General features: G+C 35.9%; 1 protein-coding gene across 2 annotated transcripts; it reads right to left on the bottom strand.

The window, feature by feature from the left end:
* Nucleotides 1–1,232: 1,232 nt before the first annotated feature.
* On the bottom strand, nt 1,233–20,077 carry BTF3L4 (basic transcription factor 3 like 4). 2 transcript variants are annotated; one of them, XM_074376498.1, is made up of 6 exons: nt 19,985–20,077; nt 16,709–16,775; nt 13,311–13,424; nt 3,320–3,521; nt 2,408–2,467; nt 1,233–1,688 (listed from the first exon to the last, which is right to left on the bottom strand). In XM_074376498.1, exons 2-6 carry the CDS (start codon nt 16,760–16,762, stop codon nt 1,642–1,644), a joined length of 477 nt encoding a protein of 158 aa, XP_074232599.1. In that variant the 5' UTR covers nt 16,763–16,775; nt 19,985–20,077; the 3' UTR covers nt 1,233–1,641. The 2 variants fall into 2 exon arrangements, with proteins under 2 accessions (XP_074232599.1, XP_045370267.1); XM_045514311.2 differs by lacking the exons at nt 16,709–16,775; nt 19,985–20,077 and adding an exon at nt 4,439–4,671.
* Nucleotides 20,078–20,169: the final 92 nt, after the last annotated feature.

Here is a 20,169-nt window from a genome sequence, read left to right on the forward strand (position 1 = left end):
TATTTTATTACTGTTATTTTATTTTGTAGTTAAGTCCATATATTATATAAAACTTAACAGGAAAAATGAACAAATTTATAAAATAAACTGAGGTGTCTGGATGAAAAAAACACAAGAGCTTTGCCTTCGTGTCTATAGATCTCTCGATATGTTGTTGGTCTTGCACTTTAGGTATCAAATAAAGATATCTAGCTTTAAACAAAAGTTGATATGCTGCAAGGTTAAGCAATAGTCTGACAATGGGCCATGACAGGTTTTCTAAATCTTATCCTGAAATATTGGCTATAACAAATGCTAATGTAACAAAATGCAAGCTTTTATCATCAGACAGCAAGAGGGAAGCTTCAATGAATGAATGCAACTTACCTCTAAGTCCTTTGAAAGGAGGTGAAAAAATAAATACTGTGTTTTACCAGTGTCCCCCCAAAGCATTACTCTAAGCATGCAGGAGGATGCTGTGACCAGCCACAATAGTAAGACCCAATCCAGAGGTAGGTTCAAGGCCAAGAGTAGGAGAGTGGTTGAAGAAATCCTCCTGGCACCAGTACCATTTCCTAGAATGCCCATTTGTGCTGGGGAATGAGTCTATCTATGGCCTATTTTTTTCTGAATGAAAAGAACATTCCCAATTTCAACCTTGCTGCAAAAGAGGCATTTTTGTACTTGCTATTAATAACAGCTAGGATACAGGATAAGGCTGACATAAAATTATTTAGCAAGCACATGCTAGCTATTCCAGTTGAAATCTACCGAACTGTAAAATCAAAGGAATAAAAGTTGAAGATGGAACTTGTTGTTCCTCAAGATGCAGGAACAGTCTTACAAAAAGAGGGATTAGGCACTCACTTAACTCTATATGGAGAACATCCTTCTCAGGCTAGATGGAAGATGAGGAAGAGCATTACCAAGGATCTGATCAGGCCATTTGGAGATTAAAAGGAGAGAGAAAACAGCATTTAGGAAGAAAGCTAATAGAAGAAATTCTTCTGGGTCTGGCTAGGTATGTGAATCTAAGGCAACTGCACCAAAGATACGCTACCCATTATGCCAGCATGAAGGTGGTGGCAAAATATCTCAAGACATGTTGAACCCAGGAAAATATATGAAAAATATGTTAAACAAGCAAATTAAAACCAAACCTCCAAGGGTAAAATCTCCTCAGATTTGAAATCCAAGATACTCACTTGCATCATTGATACTCTATGCATCATTAGAAAAAAATAAAAAGTAACAAATGTAAAGATTTGTTTTATTTCTACTGGGGTAAGGAGGAGGATAAATAGAACTGTTTTCCAATTTGCTCTCCACTGAATACACACATACCCACACGCATACATACACATACACACACCAAAAATACCCAAACAAAAAACAAAACAAAAAAAACAAGAATCAAAAACCAAAACACCCTCAAACCACCAATACTTCGTATTTTGACCAAAAGAATAGATCCTGGGAGGAAGTGCAAAATGCAAAATCAAATGACCGAAAAATGCTGAACAAACAGCATTATTAATATACAAAATATTTATATTACTGAACTAGTAACAGTTGATGTTCTCCATGTCTGTAAAACTTTGGAACCACATAGCTGATTTGTTAAATCTAGTCCATGCCAGCTTCCAAAAATCAGAAAAGATTTTAGTTAGCTTCATTCTTTGATGCCTCATCAAAATTTTCTACAAGATCTGGAAAAAAAAAAAAAGTAAATGAATTAAAGATTAAAAGTAAATAAATGAAAGAAAATAAGAGGTAAATGCAATTCCTAACTTCTAACCCCAATAAAAACAAAATTGTTGCTACTAGAATTAGCCTGAAAATACACAGGACAAGAGGGAAATAAGCTCGTGGCATTTCACTAATAATACTTCATTTATCTGGGGGAGGGTATAACTCAAGTGATAGAGTGCATGCTTAGCAATGCATGAGGTCCTGGGTTCAATCCCGACAACCTCCTCTAAAAATAAATAAATAAACCTAATTACCTCCTCCCAACAAAAAAGAAAACAAACAAAAAACTAAAAACCGAAACAAAACTTCATTTATCTATTTAAAACAGAAACCCTAAGGAAATATTAGTCCTTTTTTGCCTATGTAATCTACTAAGGTGAATAGCATTTTCCTATGTCAATCATAATTCTCACAGAAATGTTATAACAGTAACTGCAAATTTATAGTCACAGTGATTCCAATTTAATAAATGCAGACAGCAGAGCTTTGTGAGACAATTTCTGATTCTAAGTTCTAAATGGGAAGGCTTTTATTCTTTCATTAGATCATATCCACATCATTGTGAATCAACTTAAATTTACAAGCTCACCATCAACAAAAAACTGAAAAATCATCATGCAATAAATTAGAGAAAACAGTATGCTAAAAATCTTAAAACTAAAGAAATGTCACTTACCTGGAACATCATCATCCTCCTCATCAATGTCTTCTGGTTTTGGTGCTTTGCTATCCAACACTACAAAAAGTTTATGTTAAAATCAGTCATTGAGAATGAAGACCTTTACCAAAACTTACGTTTATCTTTTTTTCCTGTCTTATACATAGTTGTAGAAACAAATCTTACATAGTTGCTCAAGAAAAAGCTAAATATTGTCTAGTCTAATGCCATATGTTTATTTAATACTAAAATTAATAAAACTTTAACTTCATTAGATATACACTAAACATGTCTAGCAATTTCAATGGGCAGTGATGGTAAAATTTACATCAAAATGGAAAAATTCAGATGAGCTTAAGTTAAAAAAATTATAGCTAATTTATTCTCTAAATTCTATATTCTCAATATTCAAGATTTTTTCCATCTCTTCTGGTGTAAAGGTATTTAATTATGCAGTATGAGCAGCACTGAAAATAATAGGCTCTGAGTTTTAGAGATGACAAGACATATTTAAAACCAGGACTGCCCTGGACACTCAGAACTTAATGTTGCTGCATCTACTGTACAATCAACAGTATTAAACAAAAACAGAGTTCTGTGAATAACACTACCTTCTTATTGCCATTAGTGAGAAGTGAATACCAAATTAAGTTTATAAAATGTGGCTGCAGATCCTGGCACTTTCCTTTTAGGTAATTACCTCCCAATTCTCTATATTACTACCAAAATATATCCAAATATTTCAGTATTCTACACTGCGTAATTATTAAAGAAACAAACTCACAATTTTATGAAGCATACAAGTAACATGATAAAAAGTAAAATTTACGTATAGGCAAATACTTCCAGTATAAAATAAAACACCATTTAAATCATTAGGTTCTTTAATTAAGGTGGGGAGGGAAAGAGGCAATAAACTGAAATACCTACCTTGCCGAGGGAACTGTTCAGCTAACTTCCTAAGACTTGTTAAGCTGTCAGCACCAAGCTGACTTAATATTCCAGGAAGCATTTCTGTGATTGGTTTGGCTTCTGCATGGCCAGTAATTGCAAAGGTGTTAGCAGAAAGGGAAGCTTGGACTTTGGGATTGTTGAAATGAATAACTGTCCCATCATCTTTAATCATGTTCACCTGTATGATCATGGAAGAAAAATTTATTTCACATGTTTAGTACAACTAAAACAATATCTGTTTAAAAAACATTTTATCCAATTATTTTTTTAAACTTGCAACCCCAATGTAGTAATTATCTAAGCAGTGGATTTGGGTGGAAAAAATTCCAGCGACAAAGTAAAATGGTATAGATGGCACAAATTACTAGAATGGTCAAGAAATAGTCATTTTATTATAGAATCTAGATTTTAAATTCAAAGACTTCTACTATGAGAAAGAAGTTCATGCCCACATTAAAAAAAAAAAGGAATTATCAGCCAAGAATTGGCTTCTTAGTGAAATTACCCATTATCTTTTTCAGTTTACACTATCAAACTAAATCGGTAGGTATCATTTGGTGGGGTTAGCACCTTACTTGTGGGACAGGTTAAAGGGGTAATAATGTATGGTAAAAATAACCACTGAAAACCCATAAAGAACACTCAGAAATTTAATCAAGCAGCTGTTTCACTCCTTTGAATACTTAGTAAATTTACAAAAATTTTAATTTATTCTCATCATGTTAAGGATTTTGTCACTTACTCTAATTCTTACATTATAACTTCTCAACAATCTTTAATAACCCTTGTAAACAACAAAGAAGTTCTCCCACCCACTTGTTTGGCCACCTGGACATTTATCAATTACTAGGAAACCTTTAAAAGCATCCTCATATTCTTTCTCTAGCTTTTACCAATATGAATTGACAATTTCAGATTTAATTTCATCCACTGCCTGGGACTCACTGAAAAGGAAGTTTGAACATGCGAGCACTATTTAAGATGTTATTTTTCTCTCTCATTCTTTCTGTGTTTTAGTAGAGTTGAATTTGCATGTAAGTTAAATATGTAAATAATGTGATTCCACTATATAGTTGATTCCACTGGGTAAGTTACCTTGGTGGTAACATGCTTATTATATAAAAAGGTTAGGAGGGTTAACTCTTGGCTACTTTAGAAGCATTTCATGATCCATCCAAAAACTGCCCTTGTCACAATCAAGTAGAGATGCTGAGTGTTCTTCATGGTCAGTGGAAGTGGGCTTTTCTTCCTCAGAGGTGATCACCACCACTGATAGACAGCACCAGAAAGGAAGGGGAAGAAAGGGGCTTCTAAATTTCAGGCAAGACCTGGAACACAGAGAAAATAAAGGCAAATCCCCTAGAAAATTGTAACTAAACCCCACAAATAATTTTCCAAATTTTCTCTGACAAATACCACTACTTCAATTCTATACCCTTCCCTCTCTCAGTATTGTACTTAAGGTTCTATTAGGTATACTACACAAAGTAAGCATTCAATAATCCAGCTGTTCTGAACAAAAATCATCATAAGTTAAAATAATTTATATAATTTCAGAAAAAGATAAACTATGTAGTTCTGAAGATAATTATTGTTTAGGTAGAAATGTTTAATGGTAAAATGGCTGAAAATCCAGGAGAGGAATGGCTTGAGAGGTGGGGGTGACATAGTGGATATGCAATGGGATGTTGCTCCAGATCTATCATAGAATCACATAATTTTGTATGGGAAAAGAATAAAGATATGGTGGGACTATATTTTCTAAATCAAGACCAAATCACCTAATTTAATAAAGGACTTCTACAAAACTTCCAGGTGTGAAGAGAGTCTCAGATATTGGAATTTGATATATTTTTTATTTACAAACATTAAAGTCACAAGAGATTTGAAATCAATACTGTTCCAAAAAAGGCAGGCCATATATTTGTTGAACTTAGAGGTCTTCTAGTTCAAATCTCGTTAAAGAAATAAATACTAAAGATAAGAGCTCTTACTTGAGCAACATACCCAAGGAAAATAGCTGGTTACACGTGAATCTAGAACTTGAACCTGGGTTTCCCAACTTCATTTAGATTCCTTCCTACGATGTCATTCTCATTCTTTTTTTCAGTTTTTTTTTTCCCCTAATGGAGGGACTGGGGAACCAGGACCTTGTGCACGGTAAGCATGTGCTCCACCACTGAGCTGTACCCACCCCCCTCATTCTAATTCTTACAACACTTATTTGCTTATAGAAATTCAATTCTGTGGCCCCATAAAAGCTGTCAGGGAATTATTTACCTCAAAACATAGGCTAAATGGAGGAAGCAAAAGAAAAACAGCAGATACTATGAACAATATATATCTTACTGGCAACAAAATGAATAAGAGGCTAACACAGGGCCAAAAAGAATAAACAAGTTTATGAATTTTCCTTCTGTTCAAGCTTCTTTTCCAAAGACTAAATGTTAAGTCATATATCACATCCTGATGTAAGTCTTTGTAGTCTGAAATATGTTATTTGAGTTTAGTATGAAAAGCAATATGAATTGTATCTCAGACTGTGAAATAGAAATAAATTTATTAATGGTTGTTTCAAATAGGGTTGTATAAAAGATGTAGCTTCAAGAATAGAAAGGTCTAGAAATGGGTGGAGGGTTTAGTTAATTTTCGAATAGAGAGAATGAAATACTAGAAGTTAAAAAGTCCAGAATATTTTATTTCTATCTAACATTCCTTCCCCTCTACTGAGCAAATGACATGGTTATATAAAGCTCCTAGACACAGGCTATTAGAAACTATCAAAGGATTAATTGTTGGGCTGATCAAGATCAGTCAGACACTTCCCAACCCTTTTAGAGGCAAAAGAAGGGATAAGGAATTCATTAAATTCACATAGAAAACTATGCATTTCATATGAAGACTTCATTTCTTCCAGTAATTATACTGCTGTTTGGTCTACCTAAGTCATATACAATCTATATACAGTATAGAGACAAGGAACAGACAAATAAAGACTATTAAACTAGCTACTACACCAGCACTCAGGTTCCTTTTTCAATTGATCAAATATCCCCTTATCAAAATGTTTTTTCCACTTAACAGGTAGCTGAAGGTAAAGGATGCTTCTTGAGCTACAGAGGACAAGGCAGTCCTCCTGCAGATGCCCCTGTTCTTATTTTTTACTCTAACAATACTGGCATGTCTTGTAGTTACCAGAAAATACTCTGTCCTCTCTCCCATGCATAGTGCATTTACATATGCTGTTTTCACTGTTTAAAAGAACTTTTTTCTGCTTCTCCACATTGCAAGTTCCCATTTATCAAAGACTTGGGTCAGATGCTTCTCTGTTTTAAAACTTAAGGTGGTTTATGCACCTTCTGCACTTCATGGATACTACAATTAAACAGAATTATCTTGCAGTATAATTGTTTCCAATCTTTGACCTTACCATAAGGTGAACTCCTTGAGATCAGAGACCATTGCCTTACTAGACATAGTATTCCCCCAAGTATCAGCACATAATAGTCACTCTAATTTGCTGAATAATAAGACACCTCCTGTATAGTTTATTCTAAAATCATGGATGCTGTCTGACCTCAATTTCCCAAATGCTAGAGGGATCACCTTAAGGTTTAGAAAAAACACTAGCTGTGCCCCTAAGGAAGATGTCCAGAACCTTCTGGGCTATCTCTTTGGCCTGACTTTTCCTATCATTCTTACCTTGCAGAATCAGCCCGACTGCCCTGTAGAATTCAGGGCCACTTTACGTCATTCCTGGCAACTGCTGGGTGGCCGGATTATGCTACTATCAACACCTTAACAACCTCTGCCCTTGCTGGCCTTTGAATAGGGTGCATATCATTAACCACAGCAGCTTTCTATCTGGTAAATCTGATGCTTGCTTTGTTCCTACATAATAAGTTTTCATGGCTACATGAAGCTCACGATGTTACACTTGACTCCATAGCTCTTGTTGGTAACTGTCCTCTCAGTTTCAGAGAGGAGGTTTAAATTCTTCTGCTATGTGATTTTTTTTGTATCTAAGTCCCCACTAAGCCAGTCAGCTGAAGTTCATAATTGACAGTTGTCTTAAAATCAAGTTTAATTGCCACTCCTTCCTGTATGTAGTGGCACTTAAAATGTTCATCAGAAATTAATCTTTTATTGCCTTCTGCCTATATTTTAATGGGACTAAATAATAGACATGTTAAGAATAAAGCACATAAGTGTCTGGGTTTTGTGAGGCTAAGGGATGTCACATTTTGAGGCTTGTGGCCTTTGCACAGTCAGTATCTTTCACATTCAATCCTTCTAAGCTCAGCACCTGCTTATTTCTAAAGGCTAGTATGAAGCATAACTTACTATTGTTGATGTGAGTGAAAGCTAACAGCTGTCATTAGACTATCTGATATGCTGGAATTATTTTCTCTTGTGCTATGGTGGCAAGGGTCTGATGAGATGGATTCTCTACAGCTATGCTGTAGATACTGTAAAATGGCATACCCTCTCTGAAAAGCAATTTGGCAATATGGATGAAGAGTTCTAAAAATGTTCATGATCTTCCAGCCAGTAACTCCATTTCCAAGAATCTATCTGAAGGAAATCAGAGATGAAGATAAATATTTATGTATATAAAAGTCCAACATGTGACTCTTTTAGTATCAAAGCATTATAATGTATAATACATAAAATGTTAAATTATAGTATATTCATACTATATTTGGATTGATGATTAAGAAGAGGTTTTTTTAATGATATGAAACAATTTTTATAAAAAAATGCTACTTGGAAAAAGAAGGATTCTAAAAATTGTACATCTAGCTGTAGTCTCAGATACATAAATATATACACATATAAAGATGGGAAAGAAATACAAGACTAATAGTAGTTATTTCTGGATAGTGGAATTGAATGTTAATACCCTTTTCATGTTTTCGGTATACTCCTAACTTTCTATGATGGCAATGTATTTTTATGTTGGAGGGAAAGCTATTTTTAAAACAAAAGATGTTTATCAATAGACAAATGGATAAAACGCGCAATTACCTTTACAATGAAATATTATTTAGCTATAAAAGGAATGCCGTTCTGATACATGCTAAGTAAACATGGATGAACCTTGAAAACACCATGCTAAGTAAAGTAAGCCAGACATGAAAAGACAACTATTACATGATTCCACTTATATGAAATATTTACAACAGGCAAATCCAGAGAGACAGAAAGTAGGTTAGAGAGTATCAAGGGCTGGGGGAGAGGGAGATGGGGAATTATTGCTTAATGGGTATAGAGTTTCTATTTGGGATGATGAAAAATTTTGGAAATAATGGTAGTGGTTGCACAACACTGTGAGTGTAATTAATACCACTGAACTGTATAATTAAAAATGTGTAAAATGGTAAGTTTTATGTTTATTTTACTACAATTAAAAAATAGCAAAAAAAAAAAAAGCCAAAAAAGCATGAAATTAAAAGAAAGTAAGACTGCTGTGTAATAATAAGGTGAATGGGACATAGTGCTTCCCTTTTACTCTTTTGTACTCAGGAGTTGTCCACCCATTGGCATCTGAGGCTCTAGCTTAGCTGAAGGAAGAAGGTATCATGGTAAAGGTCAACCAATAACTTTAGGTTCTCCCTCTACACAAGTGGTTCAGGAAAAATAAGAACCAAGAAGAGGAAAATATAAACAGTAAAACTTATATGTACAATTACAAAATTTAAATTCCCAGCCCCTAGCTTTCTCCTGAGCTACAGCTCCCTATAGCTGACTTCTTTGCAGAACAATTACACCTAGAATAATCAATATCTCCTAAATGTAACAGGTTCCAAACATTCATCATGGGAGTCAGCATGCTGCAGACTATAAATGATGAATTAACATAGTTCTGCTGTCAAGATTCTTATAATCTGCTGCAGACAGACTACTTGGTTAAAACGTAATCATATCCCACAATATGAGGTTGTAATAATAAATGTATTATAGCAGAACAATTTAAGCTAAGAGCAGTGGAAATACAGAGAAAGCATTGATTAACGACCCCTGAAAAGACAGGGAAGGTTTCACATGGACAGAATTATACCTTAGTCAAGACAGAAGCTGTCCTCTGAATATAATACTAAAACTCAACAAAGCAACTAGACCAACTGAATCAGAGATTCAGATTTCTAGTGCCATTTCTTAGCAAATAAATCTGATACATCAATTGTCTCTGAGAAATAAAACAAATCCTATTACTGATAGATTTATGTTATCAGGAGAAGAAAGGTGACAACATGGTCACCATATTCAATGAGATTACCAAATAAGAAGCACATCCAAATATCTTTAAATGTCACAGAACGTAAGACATTTTCAGAAATTTAGTTCTGGATTACACTGTCAAAGTTCACTTACAAATTCATTCCTAAAACTTGGTTATTTACTTGGATTTTTTTTTTTTTTTTGTATGAAACAGTCTCTGACAGTCCTTGGCCCCTTGCTTTTTGATAGCTTTGGACTTCTACATTTTTGGTAACATGTAAAAGAAATCTATGTATGATTAAATTTATTACACCAAATCAACAAACTAATGAATACAGGAAAGATGAGAGAAGCCTGTTTTAATCCAAACAGTCCTTTAGTTTTTAAAGTTTCTGAAGAGGATGTAAATTAAACTTTAGGAGGGGGAAAAAAATCACCAATATTGACAACCTAGAAAGCAAGATTTGAATTTTACTTGACAAAAATGCATTCAATGAGTTTTTGAAACCCACCATTGATCTCCCTGCTCCAGCCCACTAAACCGAATACTTTCTACTGGTTTGATATTTTGAAGGTCAAAGTACAGAAAACATGGTAATATTATTTTTGTTTTACAACAATGTTGTAATGGTATCTTCTCTTCTCGAAAGTTTCTATCTGCTTTCCTCACACTGCCAAAAAACAAAAAAACAGTATGTTCCACAGATTAAGAACTTTGAAAAATGTTTAAAACATTCCAAATTAAAAATAACAAAATTGTAATGAATGTGTTTCTTCTATTTTAAGATATGTGTTTTCATATCAATGTTTCTGAAACTGCACACTTTCATGTATACATTTAATGCAGTAGTTTTTTTCCTCCAAGAAGTGGTTCTTAAACCAAGTGTGTCTCATCATTTTCTTTAAAAAAAAATTAATTTTAATTACAGTAACAAAAAACATGTTTGAGGCAAGCCAGATTATACATAGTATAGTAGATATCCCTAAACAAATTTTAGCCCTGCAAAGTGTTATATAAAGTACAAATATCTTGGTTCTCAAAAAACCAATTTTAGAAAAAGGGAAAAAAGAAAAAGAGTAAAATATTCAGAAATTTTACAGCTATTACTTTACATTGTTAATTCTCTTTATGCATATTTCTTCTGTACAACTAGCCTATGAGGGTTGGTAGATAACAAACACAGATACATATACACACACACAGACAAGCGGGTAGGGATGCAACAAGAGTGTGTACATGTCTATTATGGACTACTAATTTTCTGTGTGATGTTTTGGAGTTATGACTCCTCAAACAGAAATGCACTGGCAATAACAACAAAAAGGAATTAACAATATAGTTTAATAAAGACAATAATAAAAATTAAATACGCAGCATAATGGAGGCATATAGGAAAGGCATCTAACCCTTCTTTGCACAAATGTGTATGTGTGCTACCAGGAAGGCTTCTGCATTAAAACCTGAACCAGCAATGTGCTTGGAAATACTGATGGGATTTTTTTTATCCATAATGGTGTAATCATTGGTAGGTGCTCAATAATGCAGGATATAAGGCAGGAATTGTTCCTTTCTTTGGTGGGAGTTTGAGGGACTGGAGAGGAAGGAGGGGGCAGAAGGAGAGAAAAAGGTCAAGAGTGGGTATAAGTAAGTATGACTGAAAAAGATGAAAGCAGGATAAATTAATGAATAAAATGAACTCTGGTTTTAACACACCTTAATTCAAATCTGGAATCCAGCTCTCACTATGTGGTGATCTCGGGCAGGTACCTAACTCTCTAAGTCTCAGCTTTCTTACTGATAACCAACAACAACCAACTCAAAGGGATATTGTGAAGCTGAAATGTAATGATACATATTTGTTTATCTGTCTAGCTGTCTAATTAGTTTCCCTACTAGACTGTAAGCTCCAAAGAACAGAGACTATGAATAATATCTTATGCCTAGCAAAATGCTTGACACATAGTAGATGTTCACTACCATTAAATACTTATGACAATTTCAACTATAAAAATATCATCTCAGCACAGCATTATAACAAGTTTGATTATATTCTGAAGAGATCAAAGACTGCTAACTGAGTGGTTCCCTATTTCATTATAAACATTTGTAAATGTTTTATACCCTACCATTAAAAGCTACCCTACCATAGAGTTTATGAATTATATGAACCATAGAGTTTTCCAAATCTGAACAAAAACAAACATTTAGAAAAACATGCCCTTGTAGATATTACACAGTTAAATCTATACTTCAAGGAGGTGTAAATATCTTTTCCTCTCTCTAAAGAAGTGTTTTCAACAAAGGGTGATTTCAACCCAGAGGACATACAACAATGTCTGGAGACATTTTTGGTTGTCATAACTGGGGACCTAGTGGGTAGAATCCAGTGATGCTGTCAAACATCCTACAACGCACAGGACAGTTTCTACCACAAAGAATTATCTGGTTCAAAATGGCAATAATGTTGAGGCGGGGTGGGGAGTGAACCGAGTCAGACATTAGAAAGGCAGGCAAAGATATAAGACTGCCTGAACACTTAAACATAGGTTAGGTTTAATAATATAAGAGTTTATGTCCATTATTGCAACTTATTTTTCTTTAACAAGGTGTAATTTTTAAAGAGAGGCTTAGATTTGTTTTTTTCTCAAATATACCCCAGATGCGAACTTTCTGAAAATTATTTTAGGTCAATGAAAATATATAAAAGCTTTCAGTAGTTTAGGGGAAAAAGGCATTTAAAATGTTTAATTTCAAGACTTGCAAAAGTTCTAATCTTTATCAGAGTAAAAATACAGCTACATTAAGCTGAAAGGAAAAAAGATACATGTAGCTTACATTTCCTACTATTTTATCAGTACACTGATTTTGAAAATGCAAAGCAGATTGAAATGATGTGTTTATTCATTCATATATGCATGGTGGGAGGAACATGTGGCACTTTGCCATTTCATTGTCTTTTCTTTGGTACTCTGCTATTTCTTTATTAGTGATCCACACCTCCACACTGCTTCTGATCTATGTTGTACAGCACTTGTGCATTAATAATCTACTAAAAACTGTGAGGTGGTACCACATATAGTAACGATATAATGAAATCTAACTGATGGCAGTGAAAATTTAAACATTGGTTACTATCAGAATCATCAAGAAGTGGATCTAGATGGTAACAGATCACAAATAGTTGATGTTATTATAATTTTTCTTGAGTATCTTTTGAAATAACATCAATCTTTGGCTTCAGATTTGAGAAAAGTATTATCAAAATACAATAAAATAATTTTAAAATTTAATGAATTATTTTTGAAAGAGGTCTAATAAGATATCCAATTTATGTAAAGCCATTGCTAGAGCTTCTTGGCTGAAGTAATAATTTGAGACTTTGTAGAGTAGAAAAGTGCTCTTATGGGAAAAAAGTTCACTTTATTTTAAGAAATCTTGGGGTTTATTTCTGTATTATTAGATAAAAACTTATTTTACATTAAAATTCAAGAGCAGTTCTATAACTTTATCATATATGCAAATATTTTGAGTATGAAAAGTATAATGAATTCCTTAATTGTATACTAAAATCATTTTTTTGACAATCATCCAATTTCATACAATAAGCAAATTCAATAGCTACAGTCCTACACAAAGACAATACCAGATTCTTCTAAGCTGATATTTTACATTTGAAAGTGCAGATAATTATTTGTGAATGTGCTATTTGCCCACATAACTTAACAATTTACAAAGTGATCATACCTCTTCAATACCAGCTATATTATTCACAGCCAGCTTTTTTAGAGAACTCTGTAGTTTTTTGTCATCAGCTGTAGCTGTTCTATGTACCACCTTCTTCTTTCTGCGAGCTGTACCCTGAAAGGTATCCAAACAGAAGCGTCAGCATGCCATGCATCTAGCAACTGCAATCATGTCTTCCTCTCCACAATATTCTAACTAAAACCCACATAAGAAACTGCTGACTTAATAGTAATGATTAATAAGACTAGTTGTGATCATCAGCCTAACTCAGATTTTTAAGGTCAGTTTCTAGCCAATTTTCCTTATTCTTTCCAATATTCAGCCTTGATCTTTTAAAAAATTATGTTTCAAAAATTTTTTATAATAAAAAATATTTTACAACTTCAAGACAACTTAGTGTACTTTCAAACATTATAAGGCACGCTTTTTTAACAGTACCTGCTACCTTCTGACAAAGTCTACAGATACTCTGTAACTTTGAACACTAGGACATAATTAAGAATCAAATGCCTATTATGTGAGTGTTCTAGAGTCCTAGAACCCAGGAATGAAAAATACCAAGTTCTTACTTCAAGGAGTATACAGGACAGTGGGAAGGAAAAATCAATAAATTACAAACAAATTAGATCATTTCAAATAGGATAAGGGTATTAAGGAAAAACAAAACAAAACAAAACCAGAGTGGTAAGAATATCAGGTAGGGGCAAAGCAACACTTTATTAGAATGTTCAGGGAAGGCGCCTCTGGAGAAGTGACCCATATGAGCTGAGACCCATGGGAAGATCTAGGGTAAGAGTGACCCAAACAGAAACAAGAGTGAATCTGTGGTTTCTAGAGAAAACAGGCAGGATGGCTAGAGCAGAGTAAACAATGCGAAAGGAGGAGGAAAATGAAATCAGAAAGATCAGCAAGGTCCAGATCACATAACCTAAAATGCCACGGGCAGGAGCTGGGCTTCATTCCAATTGCAATAGGAAGCCATTGGACGGTGTTAAGCATGAGAATGACTTGATCTGATTTATGATGTTAAAAGATGACTGAGGTTGCTGTGGAAAATGAACTATAATGCGGTCAATCAGGAAGCTACTGTAGCAGTCCTGATGAGAGATGAGGTTGTGGCAGTGGAGATGGTGAGAGCTCAGACTGTCAGAAGAACCAACAGGACTTGCTGATGGATTGGATGTGAAATATGAGGAAAAAAGGAATCTAGATGTTTACAATTTTGACCTGAGAAAATAGGTTGAAAACTGGACTATTTACTGAGACATGAAAAGCTCATTTCTAAATGGATATTTTTAAACTCTGAAACACATTTTTCCATTTAAAAACTGTTTAAAATACTGGATTAAATTCCTGGGCCAAGTTACAAAAATCTAAACTAGAGCAGAGCTGAAACACTACCAAAAGCAGCCTATGTCTTGAGGGCTAAATCATTCTGAGACCTGGAGGAGTAAGGGGAAAGGAAAGGTTTCAATCTCTGGGTAGCTCTGGCAGTATTACTCAGGGAATCAGCCTTATAGAGGGTAGGCAGGAACCTCAGTCTTCAGCAGCTCTGGTGGGAGTGGAAGAGAGCTCTGTAGTAGCAGCAGAGGTTGTGATGAAATTCAGTTGCTGAAGGATGGACTAAGAGTGACTACTTACATACACGGTCACTTATTTGTGAAGTGTTCCTGACTCAGGGATAGCTCAATTGCTTACTGAATACTTCAACTCAAATGATCCTCAGGTACCTCAAAATAAACTGTTCTTTCTATATTTCCCAAGTTTTGTAGCTGGTGGTACCACCATTTCCCAGACTCTAAGACCAGAAATTTGGGGGTCATCCCAGACTCCTCTCTCTCTCCTTCACCCTCTATATTCTAATAGTCATTAAGTTGTGTCAAATCCAACCCCTAAATTTGTGTCTCACATACTACAGTAGCTTATTGTTTTCCTCTATGCCAAACTTCTCTTTCATTTTCCACAATGCCAGCAGCTACCTTTCTAAAATGACTGTTAACTAAAATGACTCTAAACTCTAGCTGTACCAAATTAAAGTAAGTCTTTCCACTAAGCACCATGTTATCTGAGCATCCTATGTGTCTCTGCATGTGTGCAAATGATAATTCCCCCTTCACCCAACCCACTTATCCTCACCCTTGTTCTTGTTTGTTATTCAAATCTCAGCTCAGTGATGACTTCCGTGTCTCTCCTAAGCAGGAGCACCTTGTACTTCATTTCACTGTTTACTATTCTGTAGTGTAATTGTGGGCATTTCTCTCTTCCAAGCTGAACTGTGTCAAGAGTGGGAAACCTTGACTTATTTACCTAATATGCACTTGGCCCATAGTAAAACTAGTTAAATAAATGAATACGCCAACCATCTGGTTTACGATGTGTAACAGTGAAGTGCTGTATCAAGCTCTTCCAGGTATATTCGATGGTGTTGAAATACCCTAGCTTTTGCACTGGTACATTACATTACACTTGATGCTACAATGTGACTAGTACTTTGGTTACATGAATGTGTTAATATGACTCCAGAGTCATACAACTATATCACTAGGACAGAAGGATAAAGTACTAGTTATTTCTTCTCTTTCCTCTCTCCTGTCCCCATCTCCAGGAGCTGTGGTAAATGAAACAGTGGGGCTGCTACAGTGTCCTCCCTAGCCCCTCCCCAGGTCTGAGGTAAGTACTGTTCTCGCTTTCCTCTTACAAAGATTGTATTGGGCAGAGGTAAGGGTAGACTATTCTCCTTGAACCTTCGGCAGAAGCTGAAGGGAATCAAAGCTTTCCAATTTTCAGAACTAGCTCTTTCTTAGGCTTCAAAGTACACAAAATAAGAATGCTTACGTTCATATTCACCAACACAGAAAAACAGGTAGGAATGTGGGAGGAAAATCTAGCAATGAACAAATGGACCATCAGCTTGAACACCTCCAGTTGTACACAGGAGTAGGGGTATCCCGTCAAGATAAGGCAACCTCACTATCTGGGATGCCCTGCAGGTGAGCCTAACATGATAGCAACTGTCATTTATTAAGTGTCTAGTCTGTTCCAAACACTTGTTAGGTGTTTTATACAAATTACTCTTACCTTTAGAAGCATTTTATGTAGGACCATTTCCATTTTGCAATGGGAAAATCTAAGCGTAACAAGGCTGGTTAACTTGTTCATGTCATATAACTACTAGATGTTAAGAGGCTTCAAGGTGGCTATTTCAATTGCACCATCAGAGAGAGAAGTCTTCTAGTTACCTATTTTTGATCTAGACAAGTTATTTTCAAATTGGAATGTGGTTTGATCTTGATTATTTAAAAAAGATTTTAGATTTTCAACAACCACAAATCCAAAATAGTAATGCTATCTGGTAATAATACATTCTCCTCTATCAATTTTTCTTATGCCACACTCACCTTGCCCCCTATCCGGACCTGAGCCTGAAGTTTGGCTAACTTTTCTTGATTCATGCTGTTGGTAAATCTAGGGGGGAAAAATAAATTTGTTAAAGTCACTGTTTTATTTATCAAAACAAAATAACTGAAAAAAAAACCAAAATAACTGTTTATACAACAGTACCTTCTGGCTCATTGAACCTGTATTATACATCACGACCATGATCATATTGTCTATATTTTTAAAAAATATTAATAACTTGTTCTAGCTTCATAAACCAGATATTAAAAGAACCAAAATTAAACAATACCAAGAGGAAGCTGAATACACAAACAGAAAATAGAAAGGGATTCAAAGTTACCTATTTGAAGATCTCTCCTTAAAAGCATGATTCAGTACTTTGACATTCAATAAAACCTAACCAATTATAAAACTTCTGTAGGCAAGCTGGTGTTTTTCCCCCAAAGATTTTTACCGCAGAGAGTTATTACCAAATTAGCACAACCTTTAAGTATACCTTTTTCTCCCAAATCACATTCTGTATTTCTTATCAACGATAAATAGAAGACAAATTTAAAAAAATAAAGAAAGAAAGAAAAGAAAAAGAAAGGAGAAAAAGCTGGACAAAGAAGAATCACGTCCTCTGTTCAAGGTCAGCTGGTATGTTAATAATAGGAAACGAGAACCAGATTTTCAGACATTCAGAGCTTTTGCAGCACTTTCCATAAACTTCATTCAGTACCTTGCATTGATACAGTATGTCGTACTTGTCAAGATATTCTTGCATACAAGTTTAACACCTCCCTGCACAATTTGACAAAAACCCACCTCTGCTACATTAATACTAAATTTGGGAAGGAGGGGAGGAGACTCTTAAAAATAAATTTTAAAGACAAATCTTGATTCTGAAAACTCTTAAGACCATTAGAAAGTTATGAATCCTAGTCTGGTCAGTGATATTCCTACCAAGGAAAAAAAAGTTCTTAAGTTTACAATGGGTCATAAAATTCCACACTATATAAACAAACAAAAGCCAATGTTAAAAGTCTTGTTTTACTTGTTCTGTGGATCAACAGATCGACAAATGATCAACAGATCACTGGAGAGGGAATAAAGGATAGGCTGTTATCAAAACTGTTTGGCCAATTCTGTAAACTCTTTATCATCATCATTCAGATGAAAAACAAGTGTTCTTCATTTCCGAGATGAAAGAGAATCAAAGATTATATAAGTACTAACCATTGTGTATTCTGACACTGTACTTACACACTAACCTGTATATCTCTCTGCTTTAAGGCCAAAGTCTAGTTCCCAAATAACATTTAGAATTTCTGGTTCCTCAATCTTTACTGAGCACTGTATCACAATGCTCAAGCAGCTAAAACACTTTTATAGGAGGAAGTGTGGTAAGAGTACAAAACCAGGAGGCTTAGGTGTGTGCCAATCTCAGTTCTGCCATAGACTTAAATCTGCTGATGTAAATCCCAATCTCTATACTCAATATCCATGGAAAAGGATCAATATTCACTTTTCTCAATGTAATGGAGCCAACGAAGGTGTTGTGAACTAACAAAGAGCTTAAGGAATTTTTTTTTTTTTTTTACAAAGAAAGGGGATAAGTGAAAATATTAGAACCAGACACACGGTGAAAATTTTGGGACTCCTCTGCATTTCAAAGTACAATTCTCAAGAGAAGAAATGAAAGAGAAGAGATGGAAAACAAGATAAAGAGTCCTGACTTATTTGAAACAAAGCAAGAACAATATTAACTCTATATCAATGCGTAGACAAGAAAGAACAGATTCCATCCCAGGTAATGAGGACAACAGAAAACTTGTTCCCAAGAAGTATCTCAGAAAAAAAGAATTTTAGGGAGGCTGGAAGCTCAACATTGGTAGGAGAGGAAGAAGGATAGTCCTTTGTCTACTAGCAGGTTGGAGTGTGTGGAATTCAAGTAGGAAAGTGGACTGACTCAGTCTATGAGAGAAGAGATGTCAAGCTCAGAATCTGGACTAGACCTCAAAGATCACCTGCTTTAACTCCCTGTTCCTCAATCAACCTTTACTGTATTGTACCCATTATTCCTGTCTTGTATGTGAGGCCATCACAAATACTTGCAAGCAGCAGGGTATAAATCATAAATAAATAGAACAACTCACCTCCCTTCGAATTTAATAGATTAGGAAATAAGGGCCCAAAAGGGAGAAGTAACTTCCTAAGGCCATGTGATTAGAGTTCTTCCTTGGAGATCCTAGGATCTTTTAGCCCTTTCCTCAAGGATTCAAGACAGTGTAAATAATGAGGTTATAATCAATATTTATTGAGTGCCTAAGATCCAAGTATTATGGTAGGCGCTTTCAAATATATCATGTTTACACAGAGATAAAATAATTTCCATCTTTAATCCTGACTTTTTATTATGTGGGGTTACTCTAAGAGAGGCACAGACTTTGGAATCAGAAGGATCAAGGTTCTAACTCTTCGGGCTTCAGAAAGGCATTTTACTTCCCTGAACTTGTATTCCTTCCGTATTAGAAAAAGTAACACTACGTACTTGACAGAGTTGATTTAAGAGTTAAGGATTAAGTTACCAAGCACAGGGTATGGCTCACAGCAGATACTCCAAAACTGGTAACTATTGTTACCACTCCCCAAGGGACAGATACGGGCTAGTGAAAGAACGTGGGAACGGAAGTTGAAACCGCCATTCACTAGGTGTGTAACACTGCCTGTCGGTCAATCAAGTTCCTGACAGCCTACTATGCATCAGGCCGTGGGATGGAGCTATACAGATGGGCAAGACAACGTCTCAGAGAGGGTGGCCGACTTGTAAACACGTACTGTCATTAGAAGGTGCAGAGCGCTGCAAGGGAATACGGTCTCCAGCGCTTGGGGGCGGGACTAACCTCAGTTTCCCTATCTGTAGAGTGGAAGGATCAAATGAGATGACAGCAGAGAGGGTGTATAAAGCTCAAAGCTCACAGCATTATTGTTGTGAATAATGAAGAGTAACAGGACATAGGTGGGGGACCACCTGCCTCCTGGGACTGAATCTGGGCGGCAACAGCGCGGGCCAGCTCGCCCCCACAGAAAGCGCTGGTGCTGGGGACCTTCCCTCAGGTGCCGACCCCCAGCTGCGCCGCCGGTAACCGACAGGCCAAGCCTCCGCCCCCACTCGGTGCGCCACGGCGGAAGTGGCAGCCCGAGCGGTCGGCGGGTGTCGGAAGAAGAGGGCGGGGGGAGACCGTGCGCAGCGGCCTATGGCCGTGGAGTGGCGGGACCGCCGGGGGTCTCACCTGAAGCAGGGAGGGTCCTCCAACACCAGCACGCGGCAAGAGCAAGATGGCTGCCTCAGTCGAGACAGAGAAAGACGAAGGCGGCCGCGGCGGCGGGAGTGGGACCCACGTGACACATCCGGCCCCGCCTCTCTCGCCAAAGCAGCCTATCCGGAGAGCACATAAACGAACTACGAAGCCCAGGC

The sequence above is a fragment of the Camelus bactrianus genome, chromosome 13, assembly GCF_048773025.1.
Source record: "Camelus bactrianus isolate YW-2024 breed Bactrian camel chromosome 13, ASM4877302v1, whole genome shotgun sequence".
Classification (NCBI taxonomy): Eukaryota; Metazoa; Chordata; class Mammalia; order Artiodactyla; family Camelidae; genus Camelus; species Camelus bactrianus.